The sequence below is a fragment of the Catharus ustulatus genome, chromosome 1 (genome assembly GCF_009819885.2).
Source record: "Catharus ustulatus isolate bCatUst1 chromosome 1, bCatUst1.pri.v2, whole genome shotgun sequence".
Lineage (NCBI taxonomy): Eukaryota > Metazoa > Chordata > Aves > Passeriformes > Turdidae > Catharus > Catharus ustulatus.
Genome location: NC_046221.1, coordinates 92,058,547 through 92,069,702, shown reverse-complemented (window position 1 = coordinate 92,069,702; position 11,156 = coordinate 92,058,547). Strand labels below are relative to the sequence as shown.

Below are 11,156 nucleotides of genomic sequence, written 5' to 3'. Positions count from 1 at the left end.
GACAGTGTTTCACATCTTGATGCAGAGGCAATGTGAAAAGCTTCCCCACACAGAGGTTGTCTTTCATCTTATTGATGTTTGCTTCTAGAAATCTCCTACCTTTAGGCTGTGCACTCTGTGCACAGAGTATTTTTTAGGCAGGGACCAACTCCAAGCTGATGGCAGCGCCAGGCATGTTTAAGTGGGGATTTGTAGGGCTGGAGTACTGAAAGCCTGGAGAACCAGAGACACATTTTCATTTTCTTCACTCAAGACTAAGAATTAGGCTCAAACTAGGAGTAAAAGAAGCTTTTTATGATCAAGCCACCCAGCTGGCTTAATGGCAGCTGTTTTGATGCCCACATGATGGCAATGCAGGTATATGGATGATACAAGGAAAAACAATTCACAATTTCCATTTTCCACCCAAGCTCCCATGACTGGCTTCATCAAAAAAAACCAGAACCAGCCCAGTCAGTGCTTTATAAAGCTTTATTGCAAGATGTGTTTACATAATGCTGTAGAGGTGAGCTTTTAAACTACTTATATCAAGAAATTTTGAACACTGGTCTGCGGTCAGTTTTCCATATTGACCCTGCATGGCACAGAAAAAAAATAAACATAGGGTGTGATTGGATCTTTCCAGACAGTAAAGTGGGAAGAGTGGGGGCAGAAGAGGCAGATAAAAATAAAATCCTCCCTAGTTTATACTAAATGTGACACCGCTTCTGAAGGATCAATACAAACGGTAGGTGAGCTTCGTGTGTAATAAAATCTTAAAAGAGTAATTCAAGTTTTTTATGAACTAAAACAGAAACAAAAATGCATTTTCATGGACAATTAAATTTAACATAGAATGAATTCACCTAAAATGAGAAAACAACAAACAAAACCAAAAACTCAACGAAAAGGACCTGTAGGTAATATCTCTGACCATGCATGGCTTGTTTTTTAAATTACAATTCACAGAATAACACTGCTGGAAAGCCTATTTTACACTATGCTACACAGAACATGGAAAAACATGAGTAGTGACATTTACACAATTTTACAGTATTTCTCCTTCGTCTAAGAAACACGTCCTCTTCTACTTTACATCTTTTTACAATTCCCAGCTCACAAAAAAGGACACTAAATGCGCAAAGACAGTCTTTAAAAAGGAGAAATGCATCCAATGCTACAAATAAACCTTTTCTTTCACAGAAGCCTCTGCATTAGATAGTGATTAAACAAAATATATCTCTATCTGCCACTCAATGTGAAATGGACTAATTAGAATTTTTTTTTTTTTTTTGGCATAAACATCAAACTATACATCTCTGAAACTCCTTGCTATTAAACTCCTTGCCGAAAACTTCTTGGGGTCGCATCTGAAATGCCAATTGAGCCAGTTGCTGCCCCAGCTGAAGCAAAGGAAGGTGAGCCTTACATGCTGTTCAAATGTTTGTGAATGGTTTTCAGTGGCTGCCTACAACCAAACATTTTCTCATTCAAAAATATTTCAGTTCATTTTCTTTCAGAGCCTGTAAGTACCTGGCAGTTTTTCCTCCAGAGGAACATCAACAGTCATGTCCCTTCCAGCTTAAACAAGTGTTTCTTGTGTCCTGCTGCTGCAAGCACAGGCTGCTGCAATCTGACTGTGTCCCAGGGTGAGACTGTCCAGCAGTGCACACTCAGCCTGCCTTGAAGGAGATGGGATGATTGGAACACGTGCACTAAGCTGCAGGAGTAAAAAGGAGAGAGGAATATGCTCCTGCTTCTGCCTAACACCATGTCCCTGTGCATCCTTTGGACAGAGGCAGGCAGTGCCTTACAGGAGGCCCCTGCTGTTCACTCACATCAAGACTGACTCAAAATTTCTGTTAAATTAGGGCAATAACTCATATCTTGATATTCATGTGTGATTATCTATTACACTAAAGCCAAAGTCTTATCTACAAAACTTATGCTTTATTTTGCTGACAGAATCAACCACAGCAGAGATTCACCAAAAAAGGGTGTCGATAGAGAAAAAGAAATGTATTTTTAAAACCATGTTTGAAACTGTTTCCACTATTTAAGGGAGAAATACCCTCATTAAACCACCATTTTTTTGTTGATTTTGGATTATGGACAAGGAGCTATCAAACAGACAGGCCATACATAGCAGCCAAGGGGCTATAAAACATCTGGAATATATGAGCCTGGTGCCTGGCCTGGCTGAAAGGTGAAGAGTGACGAATTTAAATTTTGTGAGGGATCTTTTACTCTCAAGTGTGGCACACAAGCATTTCCTGGGGATTTCTTCACTGCAGCCACACAGCTGCGACTGAGCGTTATCTCCACTTGGGAGTGAGATTATAGAAAGTATTTGCATGCAGTCTGCTTTTAAACATCAAGTGAGATGAATGAAAATTAGTAAAGCTTCCCTTTGGAGGTTATTTCATGTGCTGAAGTTTACCTCAGCATCCAGATCAGGAAGACATTATGGTGGCAGTCAAACAGACACAGTGCTCTGGGTACTGCATTTGCAGCTGACTGTATCTACTGGGAAGGCAAGAGAGGTAGCTATAACGGCTGCAAGTTTTAAAAACAGCCTTCATGTATCTCTGAGTGAGAAATGGGAGCATGTGTTACTACATTGTGTATCCAAGACTTTTGTATTTGTCAGAAACCAACCCGTATCTCACACAAAACTTGTCTTAAAACTAGTGTTAGATCCTTATGGTGGGCTCTTCCAATGATGGAAGGGCAGGCAGCAGTTCAAAACCTCACTAGACAGAGAGAGGCACACAGATATAATGAATTCCTCCACTTCATCTGGAATCCCCTAGATAGATTAAGGGGAACAAATGTTATTCCCACAGTCAGGACATGCTGGCAGACTCTGAAGGAAATACTGCCACCTTACAGATTAGTCAGTCATTTTTATCAGGGAGCAAAATGGAAATCCCTCCTGTAGTTACTGTGCTACACTGTCTGATGATCTTGTTGCAATAAACGCTGAGGACAGTGGAAATTATCTGACTGTATACCAGTGCATAAACAAGACCAAGTTATTCTTCAGAAAAGTTGCTATCAGTTTTGCAGATAGAGAGAACAAATAGAAAAACAAATGCCATGGAAGAACAGAAAAGGAAGAATCTGCTTCACATGTAAGACACATCCAGAGAATCTGAAAGAAACCACCTTTTTTTTTCCACTGAACTTATTCCAACCTATATTATTCCCCATATTTAATGTTCTCATTAATAAGGAGCATATAAAACTTTGCACAATTTTTGCACAATTTTGAAAATACATGTGCCCAACTATTAGCAATTAATCAGGTATGTTATGTTGTAGAGACAGACACTGTACTGTGCTTAAATGAACAAATTTGTTCCCTGTTAGAAAGCAGCCACCAACAGCCAAGTGGTCACCAATTTTGCACATTCAGCATATTTTAGTTACATTATTAATTTTTAAAGACATTTTTGCTTTTCTCCCTTTGATAAAATATAGGATCTCTGACAGCATATATGTACTTTGTTGCATTTTTGCTTTGTTGCTTTTTTTATCACTTAGCAAGTAGCACAGTTCAACATGAACATTACATTCAGGGTGTCTTCCTCTTGTTTCAGACTTCAAACACCTCCACAAACCCCCTTACCTTCAGTTCTTTGTTCTAAGCATCCTTGAGCAAGACTTTAAAAGTCCATAGTGGTGAGCAGCACATAAAGATCCACTTTAAAATTCAAATGTTCATAGGTCTTGCTTATTTTACAGTGAAATTAGTTATATGCCACTTCTGTTTCCTAACCAGCTTCTTCCTCTCCACAGCCTTCAAACACACAACATATTGTATTGATTACCCAACTACAGCCTTCTGTCTACTTGGAAAATCGGCTTTTTAACAAATTGAGGGGAAAATCATATCCAACTCAATGCTGTTCTTAAGAACCATTGCTCATGAGTGACTTTTTATTCCATAGGAGATCCAAGGCATCAGCAGATAAAGAATGAAATGTTACAATCAAGAGGGTGGACAGCACAGGTAGGATGTTCAGCCACACGTCTCGCTGCAGTGTTGTCAGCTACCTGGCTCTGTCATCACTTGGGTGCTGTGCTCAATGTGATAGATGACCATAGTTTCAAACGTTATTGTGTTTTGTTCAACTCTCTTGAACAATCTTCAGTGATTATCCTGTCCTTAAAGAGAGCAGAGTAGAGTAACTTGAAGTACCTGACCTAGGTGCCAGAAGCAACGCAGCCATGGCATTAGGGCCCCAGCACAGACTATATTTTAACTCTATTTTCCAAGTGTGTTTTGCAGCCAAAACTGAATCCTGCTACTATGACTAAACTGCTGCAGTTCCTCAGTTAATCAGCTGCAAATGCTGTGCAGACACACCCTTAATCTTAGAGGCTAAGGCAATGGAAAGAGACAATCTTGTGCATCCTTGAACATCTATTGGCCATATACAGACTTTGGCTTAAAAAGTTCCCTTTTATGTTATTGTTGTTTGCAATTCTCTTCAAAATACTTCAGCACTGTCTGGGGTGACTGTTCAACTAATCTTCACTGCTGTATATGTCCTCCACTTAAAGGTAGATGAGTTGACTAAAGGTTCTTTGAACATGCTGAGGGCAGTTATGAAAGTCAGTTATAAAACTGTGAGATAGGGGCAAATGTATTGGAGTTGTTTACTGTGGTACCCATTCCACTTGTATCATGGATAATCACAAAAAAACCCCAGTGAAGAACAGCAAAAACACAGCAGGCTTTCTAGCAGGGCTATTTCATATTCAGATTCATTAAATTGAAATAAAATCACCACCACATTATCTCGCAGCAGAGAAAAGCAGCATGAAGGGCACAGGCAAGTGAACAAAACTTCTTGATCTTAGCATCCAAATGCATTTATCGAGTATGTAAAATTGTTGACGTAGATCTCGCTGAAGCTGTACAAATGCAGAGTACAACCATAGCTCAACAAGAGGGAGGAATTGTGTTCTCTCCTCTGTGTGCATGCTGCTATGTACTGTATGAGTGTGCATTAATGCTCATGAATTCAGGATCCTAAACTCTCCACTTTTATTGCAGGCCATGGCCTGCCCCACAGGGTGAATCATAATGAACAGCACTGAGTTCCTGCAAAAAAGACATTCTTTTCCTCCTGTCCAGGTGGAACAGTAAGGCCCCACAGTGAAAACCATGGTCCAGCTGGCTTCAGCAAAAGCATGATTTCACACCATGACTGCATATGTACCGATACATGCACACATGTCCACACATTCATTCTGTACATATACAAAGGTACACATACATTTTTACATTCTTTGGTGGCAAAATAATAAAAAACCCAACAAACCACAGGGTTGCACAGACTGTGCATCTTTGCTTAATGAATTTGCTTGAAGAAAATTTGAGTTGCTGTAACAGGAGTTATTTTGCCTCTTTAAGGACTGTTCCTTGCATTGACAAAATGCCATACATTTACAATGACTAAAACAGGGCATAAGGAAAGCCAATGTAAACACAGCTCACATAATGACAGATAACTCAGAGAGCCCCCTCCTACCCACATCAACACACCATGAGAAGAAGAAGCCATGTGCTTTCATTTAGGAACACTCAAATGCTTCCTCAGTTACCGTCTGGATGTCATGCTGAGCTGTGGCACACCCTTCTTCTGCCCTGGATGTGGGGTTTTGCTTTTTGTTGCTTATTAAAATGGAACTAACAGAGGACAGGATGTTGGGAGCAGCAGAGGAGGCTGGCAGTTCAATGCCACCCTGAAGGGCTCTCAGCCTGTGTGCTTCAGATGAACAGCTCTTCTTGTTGCCACCTCTGGGATGTCAAACCTGCATCTCAGAAGTGCTGATGAGGCCCAGTGCTTTGGCTTCTTCTGGTGTTAGCCCACTCTTTAGTGTCCTTCTCACTGCACAGTCACGAATTCCAAAAGCAGACAAAACAAAAAAACCAAAAAAACAAACAAAAAAACCAAATAAAACAAAACAAAAAAAACAAAACAAAGAAAATGTAAACAATTAGAATCGATAATTACACAAGACTTTCACCTGCAAATCCCCCGTTAACATGCAAGCTCAATGAAATCAAAAGTTGCTATCTATTTAGGGCCTCAAGTTCAGAAACACTGAGTAATGCCCGATGGCAAATTCATGGGAACATCAACTCCAGCAACTCCAAACAGTCAGGGAAAAATGCATTTGTTACTTGACATTTAGTCAACAAAAAGATTTAAGGAAAAATACCCCAGCTTTTAAAGACTTTTTTCTCTGAAATTGTATCAGTTGATTTTCAGTCCACAGAACGTATCATCTGCCCTACTATTTTATAATTTCATAAGAATTTTTTAAAAGAACATTGGGATCTTTATAAGGATCTATTGAATTTATCACTATTAAATCCTTTGAGAGTCTTTAAATGTGTAAAACCCTCCCCTCGCAAAGTTATAAGACTATAAACATGACCACTTTATAGCTGATTTAAATCATTAAAACTACTGTTTTCATACATGCTCCCCTTTCTTTTGTAATGTTCCCCCATCATCTGCTATAGGTAGTCTGCAGCATTTTAGCAGAATTTAAATGAGAAATCTAAGCCAAAATCTTGTTTCTTAATTTTCCATAGAGCGTTCTGAACATTAGCCCCCTGACAAGAGTTTTAAAATTTGTGATTGCCTTTTATTATTCAGAAACAGGTGGCTGTGTGACTGCACACACTGAGCATCCGTGTCCTAGTTTTACTGGTGTTATGACTTTAAGGTGGATGAGCTTTAATTCGAGACGCAAGTGGGGTGTTCACACTTTAACATTCCTCAAGTACAAAATGCACATTGAGAAGTTCAAGCTGCATGCAAAGCATAAATAGTGACTTAATATTGAACAGAATATATTTGGAGCCTTGAAACAGTGAACTTTAGAGGAAACTAATAATAGAGAAACCAATTGCAAAGAATGGTCAAGGAGTTCTTGCATCATTTAGCACAATTAAGATCTCTCATTTACTGAGATATTCAGTCCATGTAACTGAAACTGGGTGGTCACACTCAAGGGCTGAGCAGGAGTGAGAGAAGGGAATGGATTGGCATAGAAAACAAGGGGATAAGATAAAGGAAGAATATGGCATATCTGAACATTTGATACCATGCAGGTTGAATGAATGGGATCTATGTTTGATTGTCAAACCACCTTCATCAGTTGCTGAGGTTATTCAAATGAGCTGGGAATGCCACATTTCTAGTTCCTCCATTATCAAACCCTTACTTGAAAACTTTTTTTAAAAGCTCACTCCTTTCTCCTAGATTATTCGTATTATTAAACACCATCAGGGGTCTGCATGACATCCTTTTAGGATACCCAGTTTTTCCTACAATATGGATCACCAGCATCTCCCAAGTTTACCAATACTTAGCTTAAAGCGCTGCTAGCTTAAATGGAACTGACAAAGCTAAGTTTAAGGAAGACCAAAAAAGTACTACCAGAAGAGAAATAAACTTCAGAAAATGCTGTGGTCTCCTTCGTGAAGAATACCCAATGGGACTTTCGAGTCAGTTCATATCACTGGCACTCTTTTTGGTTTCTCAGATTTGATATCCAAAATGTCCATGGTGACAAGTGTTAATTTCTAGACATATGCTGTGGAATACCTTAGGATCTTAAGGTCTCAGTGAATCACTCAATGCTTACTTCTGTACCAAAATGAACTGTATCAGGAGTGGAAGAAAAAAAATGCAAGAAAGCTGCAGTAGAAACATTTCTGTCATATTAAACCCAAAGATTTCCCTGTGAATTTCACCTGCATAGCTGCCTGCACTGCCTCTCCTCTGAATGCATTTTTTCATCAACAGCCAAACATGGGCCATAGCTTGTTTGGCCACCAGACAATAGTGTCATGCTAAAAAATACAGGGGACCAAATTTTCACAGGGTGGTTGTCTAGATGACATTACATCTTCCCACTGATCCAAAAGTGAACTGGAAAACCAAATGTGGAACAACTTTCCTAGTTTTAGAAACTTCTGCAGAAGTGTCAAACCAAATGCATTCAGGACTGCTCTCACACATATCCCTGATTCTTTCAGACCTCACTCACTCACTCACTCACTCACTCACTCACTCACTCACTCACTCACTCACTCACTCACTCACATTTTCAAAATGACCACAGTAACTACTGCAAAATAAACCTATTTTTTCTTGTAAGACAGGAAGAGAACAAATTGTTATTTCTGTTAGTAAACATTTTAGAGGAACTGATGTAGTCTGCTAACACTGGTTAGGTATTGGATTAAGCTAAATTCTGCTCTTATTTATGATATGATAAATCTAGAACAACCTTGTTTAGGTCAGTACAATAGCTATTGCACAAATAATTGAGCTGAGACTCTATTTAGAACAACTGAAAGGAAAATGAGTGCCTCTGCATCTTCTAGCAAGCAGAACACAGTTGTTTAAATCCATCAGCGTGAGTAAGAGAGTTACTAGTCTACTAGGAAAAGTCAAATGGATCTACAACATTTGGATTTCTCTGAAGAAAAATGCAGGAGTTTATAGTCAGAAACCATAATTAGGAGTTAAAATACCATGGCAGAAACCATCTTCATGGAAAAGCAAGTAGTCTCCTTTATGATAAACAAGATAAATCTCTGAATCTCCAGATGCCAACCTATCAAACATACTGAAGTATTAGACTGACATCCTTTTGCATTAACCCTTTGATGACTGAAGAAAAGAAATCTTGTATGTAGCAGGTAGTAAAGACGAGTGCCCTGTTCTGGGTATGCTGTATGATTCACACAACAAGTCTGGAGACCAACCCCACACTTGTATTTTTTGTGCCACTGCAAAACAAGTAGGAATGACAATACTCAATGAATTGCTGGGACATATGCAGCTAATGAAACAAAACATCCCGCAGTTCTAACTTAGCTCTTATTTAATACAGAGAATGATAACTTGAGTTTAAAATATTACTGTAACTTAATGTACAAAGGCCAACAGGAAAAAAGAAAAAAGAAAAAAAAAAGAGGAAAAAAGAGTTCCAAACAATGCAGAACTTCGGTGGTCATAATGAGATTGTCAAGAAAATAATAAAAAGCAAAAATGTGAAGAGCATTTTCAATGACAGAATGATTCCCATAAAAACTGATGGTTGCTGACTTGTATAAACTAAGCATGTGGGGCCAAATGCTGCAATACACTGTGGCTACTGGCAAGATTAAAGCTGTCCACCATCAATAGGCAACTGGAAGGATAACAGCTGACAGAACCATGGTTCAGACTCAAATGAGGGAATTCTTAACCCTATAATGCAACAGACCAGTCTGATACCAAAGAAGCCACTAAGTGTTTGAAGCATTATGCACTTAGGGAGATGAAAGTAGTTTAATAAAGGATCTCTTTTACAATAAAAATTGTATCTAATATGCACAAATTACATTTCCTCATCTGAAGATACAGTGGATGGGTGCAGCATACACAGCAACACAAGCTCCAGCCCCTGCTATTCTCTGCACTGACTTGCTGAATATGGAAGCTTGTGGGCGATGAAACTGGCAGGAAGCTGAGTAATCAGCAGGAGCCAAAACTGCTGTGGGAGGTGGGTGAACCTTGTCTTGACATCCTCAGTCATTTGTCTATTTCCTCATGAAGCTTGGTAGGGCTCCTCTACCTTAGGTCATGAACATGTTCCGTCATCAAAACTGAATGCAGGGAGGTAATTTTGTTCCATATTTTATAGACAATGCAAAATTACAGTTCTTAACCTAGGTTTTTACTCTCCCTGCTTTACTGAATTTTGCCATGTCTCTAACTGGACTAGACATAATATCTTGGCTTGTAAAACTTTTGGCCTGCTGCAGATCACATTAAACTCAGTTATGGAATGTATTTTGGAGGCAGTGACAGTAAAAATAAGACTTTCAAATGACCTTTTAGGTTCTTCAAGAAATTTTTAAAACATTTTCTAAAGAAACATAACATAGAGAGAAAATAACTTTTACTCTTGTCACAAGCAAAGCCTGCTGAGAACCCATAACCAAGAAAGTAAATGTTGTTTTTCTGGGGTTAGAAGGTATGATATTCTTTGTTAATCACGAAATGGAGAATTCTATTTGAGATCCTGGCAGAATACAGTGTGCTTATGATGAACTCTATGAATTTGACTCTGCCTGTTGAGTCAAAATCTAGAGATACACAGCCCTCGCACTACACTGGAAAGGTTTTAAAAAAGAATAATTCTTGAAGCATAGCTTTGTCAGAGAATACAATTATCTAGAGTTTGGCTGTTTTTTTAAAGAGCAAATAGCACTTCTAATTTCCTCTATCCCTACCTTTCTTTTTTTTTTTAACATTCGACAAACAGTAAAGATCAATCTGGCTGGCGCCATTTATTCTTGCATTTGCAATGGTTTTTGGCATGTGTGTCTACATTTGTGTGAGTCACTTGTAAGGCAGAATAGATGTGACCATTCTCCTGCTCTTGTAGTCACAGAATGAGTGCCATTCCTGCTACAAAGATGTGGCAGCCACAGGACTTTTCCTTGATTCCAGCTGCAAAAGTAAAGCAGCTGCAAGTTGCTGATTTGGAACAAAGAAAATTCCAAGTGGCTGTAAATTACACAGTGAGGACAGCAGGAAGGGCACATTATAAGAGACAATACAGGCCAGCTCCATCATCTCATTTCATTTGATGTATCTTAGTTTTTTTTTCTGTTACCTATCCACATCCATACACTTAGTCTATATTCTCATGTATTTACATTTAACATATTGTCTTGGACTTTATTACAGTGAGTCCAGCAATGGTAATTTACAACTCAAAAGTTCAATCCAAACAACCTTGCTCATATTTTCTTATTTAAATCTTTGTCTGACTTTTATGCCACTATCTATATGTTATGTTTAATTATGCATATATTATTGCTTAATATGAGTAGGCCTAAATGCTTTGTAGAAATACTATAACATTATGTGTTGTGATTTTCTTACAGAGATTTCTAGGTGAACTTTTGGAGTATATCACACATTTCTCTGAAGAAGTACAGACTGAAATGTGGTCTTTGTCTGGGTCAGCCACATAGAAAGCTCTCGGAACCAACACATTATCGTGTATTATTCTGCAGCTTTGGTTTTAGTCCTGTCAACACTTCATAGACGGCACAAATCTCTCCAAACAAGAAATTTAGTAGG

General features: G+C 38.7%; 1 protein-coding gene across 6 annotated transcripts in view; it reads right to left on the bottom strand.

Moving 5' to 3' along the window:
* Window positions 1-453: 453 nt before the first annotated feature.
* The window catches only part of FHOD3 (formin homology 2 domain containing 3), a 384,381-nt gene continuing 373,678 nt past the window's right edge, over window positions 454-11,156 (bottom strand). For 5 of the 6 annotated variants that reach the window (XM_033076348.1, XM_033076416.1, XM_033076774.1 and 2 more), the window contains one exon: window positions 454-5,882. In XM_033076348.1, coding sequence (XP_032932239.1) covers window positions 5,800-5,882 — 83 coding nt within the window. In that variant the 3' untranslated portion in view covers window positions 454-5,799. The remainder of the gene's footprint in view (window positions 5,883-11,156) is intronic. The other variant, XM_033076601.1, reaches the window with a different exon arrangement.